The sequence below is a fragment of the Salvelinus fontinalis genome, chromosome 22, assembly GCF_029448725.1.
Source record: "Salvelinus fontinalis isolate EN_2023a chromosome 22, ASM2944872v1, whole genome shotgun sequence".
Lineage (NCBI taxonomy): Eukaryota > Metazoa > Chordata > Actinopteri > Salmoniformes > Salmonidae > Salvelinus > Salvelinus fontinalis.
Genome location: NC_074686.1, coordinates 15,908,674 through 15,929,439, shown reverse-complemented (window position 1 = coordinate 15,929,439; position 20,766 = coordinate 15,908,674). Strand labels below are relative to the sequence as shown.

The 20,766-nt window shown below is 43.3% G+C and overlaps 1 protein-coding gene across 2 annotated transcripts; it reads left to right on the top strand.

The window, feature by feature from the left end:
- Window positions 1-185: 185 nt before the first annotated feature.
- Window positions 186-6,988, top strand: LOC129819948 (geminin-like). Of its 2 annotated transcripts, none has more exons than XM_055876680.1 (7): window positions 186-2,032; window positions 2,570-2,634; window positions 3,934-4,035; window positions 5,537-5,684; window positions 5,896-5,978; window positions 6,254-6,364; window positions 6,473-6,988. In XM_055876680.1, the coding sequence occupies exons 2-7, from the start codon at window positions 2,584-2,586 to the stop codon at window positions 6,677-6,679; spliced, it is 702 nt and encodes a 233-aa protein (XP_055732655.1). In that variant the 5' UTR covers window positions 186-2,032; window positions 2,570-2,583; the 3' UTR covers window positions 6,680-6,988. The 2 variants fall into 2 exon arrangements, with proteins under 2 accessions (XP_055732655.1, XP_055732654.1); XM_055876679.1 differs by having other exon boundaries at window positions 192-2,037.
- The last annotated feature ends 13,778 nt before the right edge of the window (window positions 6,989-20,766 follow it).

The following is a 20,766-nucleotide window of genomic DNA, read 5'->3' as shown; positions in this document are numbered from 1 at the left end:
TCACACTTTTGTCCCAGCTAACACATCTGACTCCAATAATCAACTAATCATGATCTTCAGGTTAAAATTCAATTAGTTTCATCAGCTGTGTTTGCTAGGGGTGGGGGAAAAGTGTGACACCACTCCGGCACCCAATGACGAGTTGCCCATCTCTGAGCTATGGTGTCTTCTTCTGAGGTTTAACAGCGGTTAGCATCTAATTTGTTGCATTACCGCCACCTAATAGACTGGAGTACAACTCCCTGAAACTTTACTTAAAGAAAAATGTACTAAATAAATACCCTACCATCTAACACTATACTCACAAATTTCAAAATTATATAAAATAAAATGAACACCCCCCTACTCTTAATTAAATGCATTTACTCCTACATCATGCCATCACCCTGACAGGATGGGACATCACCACACATACTGTAACTCTTCTGCTGTCAAGTCTCGCACACTCAAATACCTCAGCAGAGCTGCCACCACAACCTCAATTTTCTGAGTCTTCCGGTCCATCCCTGCAGTACAATTGATAACCATTGCTTTAAATGCTAAAATTCCAATCTTACTGAAATGTATTTCACTTTTTGGCCTATCCCTCTGTATTGGTATATCTCTACTACTCTCACCACTCCTTCCCCTTAACCCATCTTCCTCTACTTTCTTCACTACCTCAGCATGACAACTTCTGCTTTACTCTAACCCTGGAAACCTCAACTTGCCTCTCTTGCACGGGACATTTCTGATCCCCAGCTCCATGGGCACCCCTACAATTAACACATTCCACTACTTTCCCAATTAACACATTCCTTTGTCTCATGCCCTTCTGCACATTTCTCACACAATGGACCCTCCCTCCTAAACACTAAGGCCACGTGCCCATAAGCTTGACACCTGTAACATCTTAATGTATTCGGCACATACACTCATACAGGATAACTTGTATCCTAACTTCACTTTGTCAGGCAAAGACTCAACTTCAAAACTCAAGAGAACAGACAATGAATCTTGTTTCCCCGCTCTCGCCACCCTGTCTGCGTCGCGTCAAACGATGAGCATCACATACACCGGGAATCTTTGCACCCAGCTGGTCAACATTTATATCTACTGCTACCTCAGTTATCACTCCTTTCATTGGTGCCCTTTTCTTGAGAACGAAACAATTAACTTTTCTTGCCCCCATTCGATTTACTTCGAGCGCATTCTTCCTCTGCCCAACAGAAATACAAACAATTATCACTAGACCACTTCTAGTTACCTTCACCGATTCCACATGACCCAACTCTTTTTTTCACCCACCACGAAACCACAAATTAATCAGCCAAAGGGCAAGAGTCCAGGAACTTTACTCCTACTGTCAGACTCTTCTTCATCCTGATCCTTGGTGCATACCTCGGTCTCCGATAACTTTACCCTCATTCACTTCCATTTATCCTCCTGTCTTCAGCTCCCTCTGCTTACACTTTCTACCATTCTTCTTTGACAAACCAACTCCCTTTTTTCCACCATTTTTATCCAACTCAAGCTCACTATTTTAGACCTCTTCTACCTCTCTTTTCCCCTCCATCTCCATTCCTCCTGTTTTCCAAGTACACGTCTCCTCATGATAATACTACCACTCCATCCCTGACACCCATCTTGTACTTGCTTTCTCTATGGACTCAATTTTACTCTTCCGGAGTCCCTGATCTATGTCATATCGCTGTCTACCTTTAAAACATACAACATAAAATCAAAACAAATATCAATTAATTATTTTCACTTTTAGAAACGCATGTTTGATAATTAACTAAGATATATTGATTGTTGTTAACTGTGCATACTTTCTAGCATTTTTACTTTCATAATTAATTTAGTTTACTGGACACAATGAGAACGGATGACAACTCTTATTTTGAAAGAGTGACAAAATCCAGAAGTAGCATCACGTCACGTGATTAAGAGGATATTTAAGCTCCTGGCGCGAGTTGGCGAGAAAGGAAAGTGACTTCCGAGAAATAAAGAAGTAAACCAATCTGATCCCACTCGGGAAGCTGCCAAAACTGTGAGGTACATTATTATATGGTAGTATAAGATGTTGAATTTCTCTCAGGTCAAATACGCTCAAGTCAATAAGTGTATTACACGAATGATGGCGCCTTTTTTGTGACAAAAAAAATGAATGTTAGCCAGTACTGTGTTAGCTAAAGCCAGCTAGTTACTTGTTTTAGCCGGTTTGGTTTCTGATTTTGATCCTTTCTATTTTACTAACTAGCTAATTTGGTCCGCGTTAGTATCTTTGGAGCAAGACATTGATAATGTTAACTATGTAGACAGTTATTACTTAACCTGGCCGCATACCAAAGATCCTGGTAACTTTCTGCTTTTGTTTGTGGGGGTACATTGCCAGCCATTTTTGGCGGGGTTTTTTCCTCGGGCGAGATGGGAAATCTGTTAGACTGTGACAATTAGAGAACGCTATTCCAGTATCAACAGACATTCTTGGCTACATTTTTAACGACTTAACATATCATTCTTAAGTCACTTTTTTTTTTCGAGTTGTAAATTGCCTTTAGGATTTACAGTGTACCTTCCTCACCAGGTCTTGTCAATAAAATGTCCCTTAGGAAAATGAAACCTGGGAATAAAGCCTCTGCGAACATAAAGGTAAGCAAATAATATATGCCAATCACCAGTCTAGTGCTGAGATATCAATGTGTTTAGTAGCAGACTACTACTCTACTGTCAAGTTAATTAACGAAGTATTATGTGCAAGGAGGCGAAACCTTACAATTCAGCAAGTTATCTGAAGTGGTTTTAACCCACAGATCCTTCATACACCTCCAGAATTGGAACTCAACGTTTTGAAATTCATGACTCTTACCTTGTGCCTGTTACTATTGTTAGGGTTAACGTTTGCATACTCACTGACTTGTAGTTTCCCATAATTAGCTTTTTAAGACTAGTTCCCACAGTAATTAATTGGTTAGTGTAAGCGGGTAAGATGATAACCTGGGGAAAAATTGCAGCCTGTGGGAATTGGAAGGCAATCGACCCATGCATGCAGTTGTGCTAAGCACAGGGTAAGCCTGCCCTTTCACACACCTGCCTGTGCTATCCGGTCAGTTACCAGCAGAGGTGGGACCAAGTCATTGTTTTGTAAGTCTCAAGTCTTGACCAACAAGTCTCAAGTTCTGAACTTCGTTTCGAGTCCTAAACAAGTCATGTGCTCTTCACAAAATGTAATACCATTTCATATTTTTAACAAGAGTAATAGTATTACATTTATGCAAATCATGATTGCTTTAAAAAATATATTTATTACTTTCCAAAAACTTTATATTTCCATGGAAATACATGGGTAGCCATGAGCAAGACCCCCTCCCCATAGCGATCGAGGATCTATGGGGCTCAATCGGGCGATGTAGGCTTGTACACAATCGCCCAACCTTAACACACACACCCCCTCTGTGTGTGGTTACAGTAGGCTAACGTATGTCAATGGTTTTAGGAACAGCAGTAACATCAGGCAGGATTTACTGGGTGGGGGGGTATTGGATTGTTTAGGCTCTTCTATTGGTTCCATTGCAACAAAGTTCAAACACAGCATGTGATTTAAAAAAAAAAAAAATGCTATTTGAACCCAGGTCTGCCTTCATGTGAGACGAAGTGCCATTCAGACACTTCACTTATTTGCTATCCCAGAGGTGACAGTGTAACCAGAGTAGGGTTTGTTGAATGGCACCATACCCAGGTAAATGCTGAGTGTGCTCATTGTTGAGGTCAGGGAGAGGGTTGTTTGTTTCCCACCAATGTTGCACCTGAATGGTTTTTCATGGAGAGGGGTGTAACACTTCTGACTGGTTTTGTATAGAATCACATGAGCACAGGCTTTTTGTTGACTTGTTACACAATTATCCAACTACTGGATTAAACTTTAAATGTGTTTGTCTTGTTTTATTTCAGAGCTTTTTTGGTGGATCCATTCAAGACATGGGACCTTCAAGGAAAACTCTGCAAGTCCTCCAGCAAGCTGCAGTCAATAAGAACCTTGGCAGAGTAATGCTGGTATGTCCTGGGCACTGTCACACCGATTTGTGCTTTTGGCTAACCGTGTTGTATTTTGGGGGGGTGTCGGTGTTAATATTGCGTATTCTTTCATTGTCTTTGTTTGCATAATTTCCAATCCCCTTTGATTTATACATTTCCCTCTAACCCTGCCACCCCGCCAACTTATCTTACCACTTCTACCGCTCTATCGAGCCAGTTATGATTTATAACGGTTTCATTTAATTTGTCTTCATATCTCAATCACTGTCATGTGGGTAATCAAAATGCTATCTAATTGATACAAACCTAAAGTAAGTTAACTTCTATTGCCATTGCCAACTATGTAAAAATAGCCCACATTGCAGGTAGAAAATATCCTATAAATCACATTGGCTACACATGGTCTGTCAGCAACGAACTTGAAAGGCCATATTAATTTGGGGTCCTGCCTGCAATGTGCTAGTGAACTTGCTACATTGTGCGCGTCCTTAATTAACTTTGACAGGGGCGCTCCAAACAAAAGACGATGACTAAATTGGCAGGACGAAACTTGTTTCTCACAAGGGTAGTGTAGGATTTGGACTGCAAACATTGTGGCCACTCTGACATTGAGAACAGGAAGACTGTAAATAATAATATTTTATTCATTAAAATAAATGGCTAGCCTAACATTGTAGATTAAAAATGATAGAAATTCCTGGTAAATGTACTGCTGGTCATATTTGTCAAAATATAATCAAACAATTCACACACTGTTATGAGATGACTGCATATATTGGGGGGGGTGGTGCGCATCTGGGCGCATGGCCAATCTGTCTGCATTGGCCATGCAGCATTTACGGTGATATGGCTGGAGCAGAAGTTTGGACATTCATACTACTTCGCAGAGCTGTTGTCAAGGAAATGAGTTTGTTTATATAGGATGTACCGCCCCCACCTACTGTCAACCAGTCATGTCAATGCGGCGCTATACAAAGCCTTCCGCATTATTACATTTTGGGCAATGTGGTACAGAGCTTTTTCTTTTTTTGGGGCTCTGCAATTGCGTCACACCCAATTGCGTCATATGGAGTCTCTGACCACGTTTTCAAATGAAGCATAAATTGGCTTTTAGTCTAGGCCTCTGCAATGGATTAGTTTACTGAGGTATGCGCACCTATGTGTTACTGCTCAACTAAAACATTCTCCGTCGACTAACGACCAAACAATCGACCAGTCGCCTAATTGGGCTCAGCCCTAAAAACAACTGTCTCCAGCAAAATCTGCAGTAATGGGATGACTATGTCCCCAAATACATTACTTTCTATTGGTTGCTAGAATTTTGTATAATTTAAATTGAAAGATTTAATTTTGGAGCAGGTGTTGCGTGTATCAGTTCGTTAGTCATGTGCCACAGAATCGACATTGCACGTTTCTTCCCAACTGTTTTGCAACCTGTGGCGCAGCGGTCATTTTATTGGTAAATGGTCTACCAACAACTGATGTGCTGATCAAGTAATTCTTAGTTTTTGTTGGAAAGGGGGTTCCCAAAAGAAAACAGTGGAACGCAGAACAAGGGAAGGGCTCAAAGAGGGTGAAGGCTGAAGTTGCCGTCAAATCTATAAACACAGAAAATGAAAATCTACCTGATGGCGTTACCAAGGAGGCCTATGAACTAATGGTCAAAGGTATGTTTGTATTCAAAGAATTTTAAGCATTAACTGTTTTATGGCTGGCCATGATCCTAATCCCATTTATCACATCCATGTTTCACGAATGGACTATACATTTAGACAAAATAAACCATGTCGTACTTTTAATCCCATACAATTAAATCTATATTCTCTCATTAATCTCTAATGGTTGTTCAATTGAAATGGGCTACCCCCTCTGTTTCAGAAACCCCTCCCTCCTCTTACTGGAAGGAGGTAGCTGAGGAGAGGCGAAAAGCGCTCTACAACGTTCTCCAGGAGAATGAGAAAGTGAGTTAATCACTGATTGAAAACTGACTAATGTGTAGCCATCAACTTGTCCCTTTCCCACGGTGCAATTTGTCAAAATCAGTCTCTGGCACAGTGAGTGTTAGTCTGTTTCAGAGACGTCTGTTTTTCACATTCTTGTGGCATTTTGATCCCGGGCTGTTTGAATATAGTGCCTTGACTTAAGCTGATAGTGGGGTCTGAAATGACCTTTTTTAGCTGATGGTGAAGCCTGAAACTGTACATTTCTCAAACTGACTATCACCTTGTTTGATTAGTTGCACAAAGACATTGATGCCAAGGATGAGCAGATAGTGCAACTGAAGACAGAGAATGATGAGCTTCAGGAGCTGGCCCAGCACATACATCACATGGCTGACATGATAGAGGTAAGTAGTGTGAAATTGATGCAACATAAAGGGTATTTGTCTGTCTATGCTGGATGCTTTTAAACTTAAGGTTGCTTGTGATGTTCAAAGCTCATTCTGTCTCCTCAGAGGTTGACTGGAAAGAGTCCGGAAAGTCTGGATGACTTGAGAGAGATCACCCTTGGTACCGAAGATGAGTTGAAAGAGCTAGATGAATCTGATGACCAATGTACCAGCAGTGATTTCACACCCGGGGCTGATGTCTTGGATGATGTCACAGAACAACAGGAAGATGAACCCTCAGAGGATGATTGCGTGACAGAACTGGTGCACTGAAAATCCGCTTTGCGAGATATCTGGACTGTTATGGACTTGCCATTCTGGCACTGATGCCTGTAGTTGCTTTATATATTTTCTCTGCTTGCATCTGAAGAGATTCTTGTGCCTTATTTGTGTGATTTTTATTTTGATTAACCACAACAGCTTACCACCCAATTTATGGAAAGGGAAGTTTCCCTTGTTTTTATCTTTGCTGTTTAAATCTATTTGTGTTAACCAATGTTTGAGATGGTCATTATAGTGCTGTTTTAATGCACTCTGTACATATGCTTCAGGACTTCTGTGAAATAAACATATTTTTTTTTACTTGTCTATTTTAATTTCTCAAACTTCCAAAAGAATAGTGATGTTGGCTGGCCTATGTTTAAACCTGACCTCAAACAAAGTTTGCTTAAGAGCCATAGTTTTGCGCTGTAACCTGTCCTGCGCCTAGTGCTGTAACAACCTGTGGTGCCCAGAACCCTAGCATGCAGAGCAGTTCCCTGGCGTAGTTCTTCGGCCAGCCGTACCAGTCCTGTCCCTCCAGAGCCTCTAGGGTCAGCCTCAGGCTCTGTGACTCCTCCAAGGTGCGTATAACTGGGATGTTGTTACAACACAGGATGTTGAGCAAGTAGCAGCTCCACATTTTAGCCTTGGTGGATAGAGACAGTGGGCAGGTGGGGTCCATCAGCTCCTGTAGGAGAATATATATACTAAATTGTCAAACAAATTTTGGCTTGGAATTTTATGGCTTCAGTGCTTTGCTTAAGGCCACAATGGCAGGTGACCATCTAAAGCCAGAATTAACTGCTGTCCCTGCCTGCTGCTCTAACCTCCAGGCCCTTTAAACTTGAATTCTACCACAATGCCAGTTCTAATTGTTCCCCTCTAATCAAGGACTGCTTTAGACCTGGGACACCAGCTGGGTGCAATGAATTATCAGAACAGAACCAGCAGGCTCTGGACCTCCTAGGATAAGTGAATAACATTTCTCTAGGCTACCTGTAGTGTGGCATAGAGGCCCATTGCGTGGGCCTGCTTCTGGTTGGTCAAGTGGACATAACAGACTCCTGATAGCCCCTCCAGCACAGAGATCCTCTGGTCATCTGACAGGCTGTGCTGCTTGAGGAAGTCTGCCATGGCTGGCATGTACTCTGCAGCGCAGGTTGCTGCTGCATAGCCACCTGGGGAAATGGTTTAATACTTTTCAGAGGCAGAGTACCTTTTTAGTAGCTACATATCAAACATTGATACACGATGGCTTTGCAATGTGCTCTGATTTCACAAGACAGTGACTATAATCTTGGTGTTTATTTGAGCAGTGCAGTGGTGCCAAACACATGCATTTAGCTGTCATGTAATTTATTCATTTAATTAGCATACACGGAGACCAAAACAATTCATTGTGTAATTATGCCCCAACAGGTCAAATTAGCCAACAGGAGTTATACCTCACTACGACAATTTGGTGCAATTGGATGTCGAAACATTTAGCAGACGCTCTTATCCAGAGTGACTTACATGAGCAATTAGGGTTAAAGGGTGTAACTAAACCCCAAATTCAGCCTCTGCCCAACCCATTCAAATTAATAAAATGCGTTCTGGTGTGTAGTTGTGGGTGAAATTGCTTATGAATACTTTTGGGGTGGGTAAATGTAGTTGTACCTGATCCCAACACTTTCTCACTAAAGCATACTTAGAAGTCCACTGGCATGCTCTGATAAAATAATGTCCATCATGGGCAAATCTGTCTTGCCAGTTAGATCACTGTGGTAACGCGCAGAGTTCTTGACATCGATTTCCACTTGCACTGTAAATTCAAATCCCCAATGGGGTGCTAAAACGATGCTAAACGTAGATATGCATATTGCAATATTGTTGGGAAAGTGCAATCACCTTAAATGAAGGTTAGGGGCTCAGTTCAATCCAACCCGCATTGCAGTATTTACACAGTAGCTCTTTCTCCAATGGTCAAATTAACTCTGGGTACTCTTAGCTCATGTGGGTTTAGAATTCTCAAACATTGAAGTATGAGCCACGTGTGGTGACGTAGTATGCTAAAAATCAGTCATAGCACTTGGGTAAAACATACAATGGGTTGACATGACCACCGTTGTCATCTATTTCTTGTTATAGTGGATGTAGCTACAAATTAAACGTATAATCCCAATAGCCTACGTGGTTTTTATTCTTTGTGAAAGCATAAATGAAACTAAGCAAAAAAATATGTAATTTGGGCATGCAGAAATTACCTTAAGGCCTTAATTTTATGTCAGTCTAGTCAAGCAGCCTGAGTCAAGGAAGCATCTTTCACAATAAATTCGGCACAAAAAGAAACCCCTTTTTCAGGACCCTATCTCTCAAAGATAATTCACAAAAATCCAAATAACTTCACAGATCTTCATTGTAAAGGGTTTAAACACTGTTTCCCATGCCTGTTATATGAACCATAAACAATGAACATGCACTTGTGGAACGGTTGTTTAGACACTAACAGCTTACAGACGGTAGGCAATTAAGGTCGCAGTTATGAGAACTTAGGACACTAGAGGCCTTTCTACTGACTCTGAAAAACACCAAAAGAAAGATGCCCAGGGTCCCTGCTCATCTGCGTGAACGTGCCTTAGGAGACATGATGACTGCAGATGTGGCCAGGGCAATAAATTACAAAGTCCGTACTGTGAGACGCCTAAGACAGCCCTACAGGGAGACAGGACGGACAGCTGATTGTCCTCGCAGTGGCAGACCACATAACACCTGCACAGGATCGGTACAACCGAACATCACACCTGCGGGACAGGTACAGGATGGCAACAACTAGAGTTACACAAGGAACGCACAATCCCCCAATCAGTGCTCACTGTCCGCAATAGGCTGAGCCTGGACTGAAGGCTTGTAGGCCTGTTGTAAGGCCGGTCCTCACCAGACATTACCGGCAACAACGTCGCCTATGGGCACAAACCCACCGTCACTGGGTTTGTCATGGTCTGGGGTGGTGTGTTAAAGCATCATCTGCCTGCAATGACAACAAGCTCAGTCCATCTCAACTCTGTGCTTTAAAGGGAAGACATCCTCCTCCCTCGTGGTACCCTTCCTGCAGGCTCATCCTGACATGAAACTTCAGCATGACAATGCCACCAGCCGTACTGCTCGTTCTGTGCATGATTTCCTGCAAGACAGGGATGTCAGTGTTCTGCCATGGCCAGCGACGAGCCCGGATCTCAATCCCATTGAGCACATCTGGGACCTGTTGGTTTGGAGGGTGAGGGCTAGGGCCATTCCTCCAGAAATGTCAGGGAACTTGCAGGTGCCTTGTTACCTTACTCTTCTACCATCTCAAAGGAAGAGCTGCCAAATCTGGTGCAGTCCACGAGGAGGAGATGCACTGCAGTACTTAATACAGCTGGTGGCCACACCAGATACTGACTTTTGATTTTGACACCCCCCCCCCCCCCCCTTTTGATCAGGGACACATTATTCCATTTCTGTTAGTCACATGTCTGTGGAACTTGGTCAGTTTGTCTGTTGAATCTTATGTTCATACAAATATTTGCACATGTTAAGTTTGCTGAAAATTAACGCAGTTGACAGTGAGAGGACTTTTCTTTTTTTGCGGAGTTAGAGGGAAGCCCATAAAATTGTCAGACCCAAGTCATAACTATTTTCTCTGCTACCGCACAGCAAGCGGTACCAGAGCGCCAAGTCTAGGACCAAAAGGTTCCTCAACAGCTTCTACCCCCAAGCCATAAGACTGCTAAACAATTAATAAAATCACCACCGGACAATTTACTTTGACCCCTCCCTTTTATACACTGCTGCTACTCGCTGTTTATCTATGCATAGTCACTTCACCCCCACCTACATGTACAAATTACCTCAACTAGCCTGTAACCCCACACACTGCACACCTCGTTATTCTTATGGTGTTACTTTTTATTTTAGTGTACTTGGTAAATCTTTTCTTAACTCTTCTTGACCTGCACTGTTGGTTAAGGGCTTGTAAGTAAGCATTTCACAGTAACGTCTGCACTTGTTGTATTCAGCGCATGTGTCAAAGTTTGATTTGACCTTGAGAATAATATAATGGATAATCTCAGGTTAATTGCATCGACAGATTTTTCACCTAGGCGGCTCCGGGAATCGAACCAGCAACATTTCGGTTATTGGCCCAACACTCTTAACTTCTAGGCTACTTGCCGCCAGAAAACATTACATAATACTGTTTACACAGAGCTCCCGTAGGATGGTTATCATTTGTGTTAAAACAATAGATTATGTTGTCAAGGGGACCTTTGTAGCCTCTGCTACAGTCAGGAAAAGTGTTGATTAGCTAAATACAGGGTTTCTCCAACTCGATTCCTGCAGAGCTACCATCCTTTAGGTTTTTAGCTCCAACCCTAATCTAGTGCACTTGATTCTAATATAATTAGCTAATTGATATGCTGAATCTGGTTAGTTACGACTGGGGTTGCTGTGAACCTACAGGAGGGTAGCTCTCCAGAAACCGAGTTGGAGAGCCCTGAGGTACACCTATTCAGTGATTGCAGGTTTTTTCTCTTTATTTCAATCAATATAGTTTACTACTTTACAAAGTGTTGAATAAGGTTTAAGGATTAAGCACACCCGTTTCTTATACTACACTATACCTGTGTATCCCAGTAGGCCAATATTGTGGACCGCCAGTACTCTCTTCTCCAGAGGCAATTCTGTGTTCTGAATGTTCTGGCCTGCTAGTCTAATCTTTTTATAGTGCAGGTTCTTATTGTCTTCATCAGACCCCTCATCATTGGGAAACAGGTAGTTTTTGATATGGTTGCTGTACAATAATGCAATTCTCTGAATCATGGTGTTTTCCTCTGTGTTCAGCTGAATGTGTGTGGATCGGAATGCTTGAGACGGAATACAAAATTCTCTAACCATTGTGATGTATCTACATTCTTTATGCAAGTAGAATTACTTCAGAGATATCCATAGACAGGGATAGTTCTTTCTCTATGGAAATACCAATCACACAAGCACAGGAATTTATCTGCTGGTTTATGTAGGCTGATGATCCCTGTCTGAACACAACTTTTTTTTCTTGTTAGAAAACTTTGTAAAGTCAGCTAGAGTTAAGTTTCCCAACTCCAGTCCTTGAGTACCCCGAACTGTACACATTTTCATTGTCGCCCTGGACAAACATGCCCGATTCAACTCAAGGGCTTGATGATAAATTGAATCAGGTGTGCTTGTCTGGGGCTACAACGAAAATGTGTGCTGTTGGGGGTACTCAAGGACTGGAGTTGGGAAACTTAACTCTAGCTGACTTTACAAAGTCAAACACAAAGAGGAGAGGTGACAGTGTGAGTATGGTGTTCAGAACAGGATTAAGGGCAGAGAAAGTTTTGTTGCAGAGCGTTTAACGCAAAATCCAGTATGTCACGGCTGAGTATAAAACTGTATAATCTGCATATAAATGAATGAGAGCGCTTTGTTGATGTAAATTTAGATTGTGGGGCCTAGGATCAAGCCTTGGGGTACTCCGTTGGTGACAGGCAGTGACTGAGACAGCACATGTTCTGACTTTATACACTGCACTCTTTGAGAGAGGTAGTTAGCGAACCAGGCCAAAGACCCCCCAGCGACACCAATACTCCTTAGCCGGCCCACAAGAATGTAATGGTCTACCGTATCAAAAGCTTTGGCCAAGTCAATAAAAATAGCAGCACAACATTGCTTAGAATCAAGGGAAATTGTGACATCATTGAGGACCTTTAAGGTTGCAGTGACACATCCGTAACCTGAGTGGAAACCAGACTGCATACCAGAGAGAATACTATAGACATCAAGAAAGCCAGTCAGTTGATTATTGACAAGTTTTTCCAACACTTGATAAATGGCAAAATAGAGATAGGCCTATAACAGTTAGGATCAATTTGATCTCCCCCGTTAAATAAAGGATGCACTGTTGCTGCCTTCCAACCAATGGGAACCACCCCAGAGAGAAGAGGCAGGTTAAAAATGTCAGAGATAGGCTTGGCGATGATAGGGGCAGTAACCTTTTTAAAGAAGGGTCTAAACCATCTGACCCAGATGGTTTAAGGAGCTCCTTTAGCACCTCAGACTCATTGACCGCCTGCAGGGAGAAACTTTAATGGTGCAGGGGCAAAAGAGGGAGGAGCAGCGGGGGCTAGTCGCATTAGCAGGGGTGGGAGATGAGGAAATGTTGGACAGGCAAGGAGGCATGGCTGAGTTAAATATGAAGCCTGACTTAATGAAGTGGTGATTAAAGTCCTCAGCCATGTGCTTCTTGTCAGCAACAACCACATCAACATTAAGGGACATGGACAGCTGTGAGGAGGGTTTATTCTCTGGGTCTGCGAGAGAACTGCTCCTTAAAGTTACTAACTTTGGCCTTTCAGATAGCCTGAGTGCACTTATTTCTCATTTGCCTGAACGAGAGCCAGTCAGCCTGAGTATGCGTGAGCCGAGCCTTTCACCAAATTCAATTCTTGAAGTGGAGTAACTCTGCAAGGTCAGGGTTGAACCAGGAGCTGAACCTGTTTTTAATTATAATTTTCTTTATGGGGGTGTGTTTGTTTACAATACCACTGAAAATATCAAAAAAGGTCCAAGCGTCTTCAACAAAGGGGGGTCATGCTAATTTTATACCAATTTACAGAGGCCAGGTTATGAAGGAAGGCTTGCTCATTAAAGTTCTTTAGCAAGCGTCTATGACAAATCAGGACAGGTCGTTTCACTGAGCAGCCATTACAAACACAGGCTGTAAAACAGTGATCACTAAGGTCATTACAGAAAACACCAGACTGATACGTATCAGGATTATTTTTGAGGATAACAGAGGAGAGTAGCCTTTTCTGGGTGTTTGGAGTCATATCTTGGGATTGGTGATAATCTGAGAAAGATTTAGGGAGTCCCATTGCTTTAGGACTTGGGCAGGTGGTTTAAGCATGTCCCAGCTTAGGTCACCTAGCAGGGCAAATTCAGACTTAGTGTAAGGGGCCAGGAGAGAGCTTAGGGCAGGTAGGGTACAGGCCGGTGCTGATGGAGGACGATAACACCCAGCAACAGTCAACAAAGAGCTATTTGAAAGTTTAATGCTTAAAAGCAGCAAATCAAATTGTTTGGGGAAAGACTTGGTGGAGAACCGAGCACTGAAGGTGATCCTTGGTAACGATTGCCACTCCCCCAACTTTGGAAGATCTGTCTTGCCGAAAAAGGTTATAACCAGAAAGGTTAACATCAGTATTCATAACACTCTTCCTTAACCACGTCTCCGTAATGACCAACACATCTGGATTGGAGCTGTGAACCCACACTTTCAATTGATCCATTTTAGGTAATAAGCTTCTAGTGTTTATGTGCAGAAAACCCAGGCTTTTATGAGAGCAGAAATCAGTGAAGTAGATATCAGAGCACACATCAGAATTGGGGCTAGCAGCAGTTGATGGGCCAGGGTGTACGTGCACATTTCCAGATATCAAAGTTTATTTGTCACGTGCGCCGAATACAACAGGTGTAGACCTTAAAGTGAAATGCTTACTTACAAGCTCTAACCAATAGTGCGGGGGGGACGACGTAAAAATACATTTGAAAATAAGAGTAGCAAGGCTATATACAGACACCGGTTAGTCAGGCTTATTGAGGTAGTATGTACATGTAGGTATGGTTAAAGTGACTATGCATATATGATGAACAGAGAGTAGCAGTAGCGTAAAAGGACGGGTTGGCAGGAGGTGGGACACAATGCAGATAGCCCAGTTAGCCAACTGGTTGGTCGGCCCAATTGAGGTAGTATGTACATGGATGTATGGTTAAAGTGACTATGCATATATGATAAACAGAGAGTAGCAGCAGCGTAAAAGAGGGGTTGGGGAGGGGGCGCACACAATGTAAATAGTCCGGGTAACCATTTGGTTACCTGTTCAGAAGTCGTATGGCTTGGGGGTAAAAACTGTTGAAAAGCCTTTTTGTCCTAGACTTGGCACTCCGGTACCGCTTGCAATGCGGTAGTAGAGGGAACAGTCTATGACTGGGGTGGCTGGGGTCTTTGACAATTTTTAGGGCCTTCCTCTGACACCGCCTGGTGTAGAGGTCCTGGATGGCAGGCAGCTTTGCCTCAGTGATGTATTGGGCCGTACGCACTACCCTCTGAAGTGCCTTGCGGTCAGAGGCCGAGCAATTGCCGTACCAGGCAGTGATGCAACCGGTCAGGATGCTCTCGATGTTGCAGCTGATGAACCTTTTGAGGATCTCAGGACCCATGCCAAATCTTTTTAGTTTCCTGAGGGGGAATAGGCTTTGTCGTGCCCTCTTCACGACTGTCTTGGTGTGTTTGGACCATTCTAGTTTGTTGTTGATGTGGACACTGAGGAATTTGAAGCTCTCAACCTGCTCCACTACAGCCCCGTCGATGAGAATGGGGACGTGCTCGGTGTTCCTTTTCCTGTAGTCCACAATCATCTCCTTAGTCTTGGTTACGTTGAGGGATAGGTTGTTATTCTGGCACCACCCGGCCAGGTGTCTGACCACCTCCCTATAGGCTGTCTCGTCGTTGTCGGTGATCAGGCCTACCACTGTTGTGTCGTCTGCAAAGTTAATGATGGTGTTGGACTCGTGCCTGGCCATGCAGTCGTGGGTGAACAGGGAGTACAGGAGGGGACTGAGCACGCACCCCTGGGGAGCTCCAGTGTTGAGGATCAGTGTGGCAGATGTGTTGCTTCCTACCCTCACCACCTGGGGACGGCCCATCAGGAAGTCCAGGATCCAGTTGCAAAGGGAGGTGTTTAGTCCCAGGTTCCTTGGCTTAGTGATGAGCTTTGAGGGTACTATGGTGTTGAACGCTGAGCTGTAGTCAATGAATAGCATTCTCACATAGGTGTGTCTTTTGTCCAGGTGGGAAAGGGCAGTGTGGAGTGCAATAGAGATTGCATCATCTGTGGATCTGTTTGGGCGGTATGCAAATTGGAGTGGGTCTATGGTTTCTGGGATAATGGTGTTGATGTGAGCCATTACCAGCCTTTCAAAGCACTTCATGGCTACAGACGTGAGTGCTACGGGTCTGTAGTCATTTAGGCAGGTTGCCTTTGTGTTCTTGGACACAGGGACTATGGTGGTCTGCTTGAAGCATGTTGGTATTACAGACTCAATCAGAGACATGTTGAAAATGTCAGTGAAGACACCTGCCAGTTGGTCAGCACATGGCCGGAGCACACATCCTGGTAATCCGTCTGGCCCCGCAGCCTTGTGTATGTTGACCTGTTTAAACGTCTTACTCACGTCGGCTACGGAGAGCGTGATCACACAGTCATCCGGAACAGCTGATACTCTCATGCATGCCTCAGTGTTGCTTGCCTCGAAGCGAGCATAGAAGGGATTTAGCTCATCTGGTAGGCTCGTGTCACTGGGCAGCTTGCGGCTGTGCTTCCCTTTGTAGTCTGTAATAGTTTGCCCTGCCACATCAGACGAGCGTCGGAGCCGGTGTAGTATGATTCAATCTTAGCTCTTTATTGACGCTTTGCCTGTTTGATGGTTCGTCGCAGGGCATAGCGGGATTTCTTGTAAGCTTTCGGGTTAGAAAGCTTCCCGCACCTTGAAAGTGGCAGCTCTACCCTTTAGCTCAGTACAAATGTTGCCTGTAATTCATGGCTTCTGGTTGGTGTATGTACGTACAGTCACTGTGGGGACGACGTCCTCAATGCACTTATTGATAAAGCCAGTGACTGATGTTGTGTACTCCTCAATGTCATCCGAAGAATCTCGGAACATGTCCCAGTCTGTGATAGCAAAACAGTCCTGTAGTTTAGCATCGGCTTCTTCTGACCACTTTTTATAGACCGAGTCACTGGTGCTTCCTGCTTACATTTTTTCTGGTAGGCAGGATTCAGGAGGATAGAGTTGTGGTCGGATTTACCAAATGGAGGGCGAGGGAGAGCTTTGTACGCGTCTCTGTGGAGTACAGGTGATCTAGAATTTCTGGTTGCACATTTAACATGTTGATAGAGATTTGGTAGAACTGATTTAAGTTTTCCTGCATTAAAGTCTCCGGCCACTAGGAGCGCCGCATCTGGGTGAGTGGTTTCCTGTTTGCTTATTTCCTTATACAGCTGACTGAGTGCGGTCTTAGTGCCAGCATGTGTCTGTGGTGGTAAATAAACAGCCACAAAAAGTATAGCTGAGAACTCTCTAGGCAAGTAGTGTGGCCTGCAATTTATCACAATATACTCTACTTCAGGCGAGCAAAATCTAGAGACTTCCTTATATTTCGTGCACCAGCTGTTGTTTACAAATATGCACAGACCGCCCCCCCCTCGTCTTACCGGAGTGTGCTGTTCTATCTTGCCGGTGCAGCGTGTATCCCGCTAGCTGAATATCCATGTCGTCATTCAGCCACGATTCCGTAAAACTAAGGATATTACAGGTTTTGATGTCCCGTTGGTAGGATATTCGTGATCGTACCTCGTCTAGTTTATTGTCCAATGATTGCACGTTGGCGAGTAATATTGACGGTAACTGCAGCTTTCCTTCTGCGGATCCGGACGAGGCATCCGGCTCTACTTCCTCTGCGTCGCTTCCTTATGCGAATAATTGGGATGTCTGCCCTGTGGAGTGTTTGGAGAATATCGTGTGAGTACTGCTTGTTGTTGTTGTTGGAAAAAATATTAGTCTAATCCGAGGTGAGTGATCGCTGTCCTGATATCCAGAAGCTCTTTTCTGCCGTAAGATATGGTTGCAGAAACATTATGTACAAAATCATTTACAAATATCGCAAAAATAAACACATAATAGCACAATTGGTTAGGAGACCGTAAAACGGTGGCCATCTCCTCCGGCGCCATTTCATCAGCATTAATACAATCAAGGCACGGCAGAGGACAGGAAGAGCTCTGCAGTGTTGATTTATGACATTTGAATGTGCATTAGATGGCAACAAGATCATATTGTACAGCAATTTCATCAGGTAACATGAATACAAAGCCGGCGAGAGGTGGTTGGAATAGGATGGGAGGCCAAAAGTCTGTGTAACCAATAGAGAGTGTGGGAGCAAACAGCCTGTCCCACAGTTGGGTAAACAAGAACAAAACATGCAGGAGTCATGAGGGAAATAACAAAATATCAAAAAGCACAAAACAATAATGACTTGGGGCTAGCCCCAACAGTGCGTGAGTGCTGTAGGCAAGCAAAAGCGGGAGAGAGAGGGGAGTGTGGTGGGGTACCTGTACAGGACGGGGAGTCAGACCAGAGCAGATGGTGAACAGATCACCAGGTGGAATTCATGCAGCAGGCAATAAGAGTAGGTGTCACACCCTCTTGGGATATTTTTTTTAACCTCTGGAGGCAGATTTCTTATAGAAAATGGCGGTGGATGGTCTCTGAACAGCTGGGGGGGGGGGGTTGGTTTCAAAGGCATCTTGATTTGAGTGGGGTAGGCTGTAAGAGACTCCTGCCATTTGTTGGGCTCAAAGGCTTCGACACCTCTCACTTCACACCTCCATGCTAATTGAAGTTGCATCTGATCTGTCTCAGTTCCAGGTTGGATAGTGTCCTCAGGTCTCTGCTGTTTGTTTGCCAGAGCACCGTCTATATAGCTTGGAAAAAGGAATCCTTGGTAGTAGTAATCCTTCCAGGTAATTTTATCCCAAATTAGGTTGTAGGTTTGGCATTTTGAATCTGGAGTGAAGGTTATGCTGTGGAGGTTAGCATCTTGTATATGTCCCTGCCAAAAATCCAAGTTTATCTAACTCCAAATCTATCTTTTAGTGAAAAACATGTTGAAAACTGTGAGAGCTCACAAGTACTGTGTCTCGCTCTCTCTGTTCCCTGGAACCATTATACAAAGAAACTAAATTCACAAATTCTACAGCACAATGGCACATGTCTCAAGTGCAAAACTAATAATGACTCAATCCATGCTTTCTGGGAATGCTATAAAGTTTGGAAGTTGTGGGCGGAGCTAGAAAGTTGGCTGTCAGATTTACAGTTGAAGTCAGAAGTTTACATACACTTAGGTTGGAGTCATTAAAACTCATTTTTCAACCACTTCACAAATGTCTTGTTAACAAACTATAGTTTTGGCAAGTCGGTAAGGACATCTACTTTTTGCATGACAAGTAATTTTTCCAACAATTGTTTACAGATTATTTCACTTATAATTCACTGTATCACAATTCCAGTGGGTCAGAAGTTTACATACACTAAGTTGACTGTGCCTTTAAACAGCTTGGACAATTCCAGAAAATTATGTCATGGCTTTAGAAGCTTCATCATTTGAATCAATTGGAGGTGTACCTGTGGATGTATTTCAAGGTCTTCCTTCAAACTCAGTGCCTCTTTGCTTGACATCATGGGAAAATCAAAAGAAATCAGCCAAGACCTCAAATTAATTGTAGACCTCCACAAGTCTGGTTCATCCTTGGGAGCAATTTCCAAACGCCTGAAGGTACCACGTTCATCTGTACAAACAATAGTACGCAAATATAAACACTATGGGACCACGCAGCCGTCATACCGCTCAGGAAGGAGACGCGTTCTGTCTCCTAGAGATGAACGTACTTTGGTGCGAAAAGTGTAATCAATCCCAGAACAACAGTAAAGGACCTTGTGAAGATGCTGGAGGAAACGGGTACAAAAGTATCTATATCCACAGTAAAACGAGTCCTATATCGACATAACCTGAAAGGCTGCTCAGCAAGGAAGAAGCCACTGCTCCAAAACGCCATAAAAAAGCCAGACTACGGTTTGCAACTGCACATGGGGACAAAGATTGTACTTTTTGGAGAAATATCCTCTGGTCTGATTAAAACAAATGGAACTGTTTGGCCATAATGACCATTGTTATGTTTAGAGGGAAAAGGGGGAGGCTTGCAAGCCGAAGAATTCCATCCCAACAGTGAAGCACGGGGGTGGCAGCATCATGTTGTGGGGGTGCTTTGCTGCAGGAGGGACTGGTGCACTTCACAAAATAGATGGCATCATGAGGCAGGAAAATTATGTGGATATATTGAAGCAATATCAAAAGACATCACTCAGGAAGTTAAAGCTTGGTCGCAAATGGGTCTTCCAAATGGACAATGACCCAAAGCATACTTCCAAAGTTGTGGCAAAATGTCTTAAGGAAACAAAGTCAAGGTATTGGAGTGGCCATCACAAAGCCCTGACCTCAACCCCATATAAAATTTGTGGGCAGAACTGAAAAAGTGTGTGTGTGAGAAAGGAGGCCTACAAACCTGATTCAGTTACACCAGCTCTGTCAAGAGGAATGGGCCAAAATTCACCCAACTTATTGTGGGAAGCTTGTGGAAGGCTACCTGAAACATTTGACCCAAGTTAAACAATTTAAAGGCAATGCTACCAAATACTAATTGAGTGTATGTTAACTTCTGACTGACTGGGAATGTGAAAGAAATAAAAGCTGAAATAAATCACTCTCTACTATTATTCTGACATTTCATATTCTTAAAATAAAGTGGTGATCCTAACTGACCTAAGACAGGGAATTTCTACTCTGATTAAATGTCAGGAGTTGTGAAAAACTGAGTTTAAATGTATTTGGCTAAGGTGTATGTAAACTTCCGACTTCAACTATATTACAATGTAAACGAACTTTTATTTCGTCTGTCTGCATATTTCAAGTTATGGCATATGGGGGTGTTGTGAGATACCCGATGGGCTGGACAATTATCTTCTCATAACTCATCTTGAAAAAATGTATACAAAAAAACTTGGAAGTCTATTAATCCCCCATCGTTGACACTTTTAATAGCATGGTCGACCGAGAAAAACAAATTGGTACAATTTAAGACCAAGTGGCAAACAATGTAGGGATGGGAGAGTGAGCATGCTGGTCTGGGCAGATGCTCTGGAGGCAGCAGTCTAAGGCACTGCATCTCAGTGCAAGAGGCATCACTACAGACCCTGGTTCAATTCCAGGCTGTATCACAACTGGCTGTGATTGGGAGTCCCATTGGGATTGGCTCCTCTTGATCAGATCACGTAAACAACATGCAAGGTGGCCCTATTCTAAGAAAAGGCATCGGCAAGATTACAACCTGTGAACTTCTGATCCATATCTCATTATCTCCAATAAATGAAACAATCGGACAACA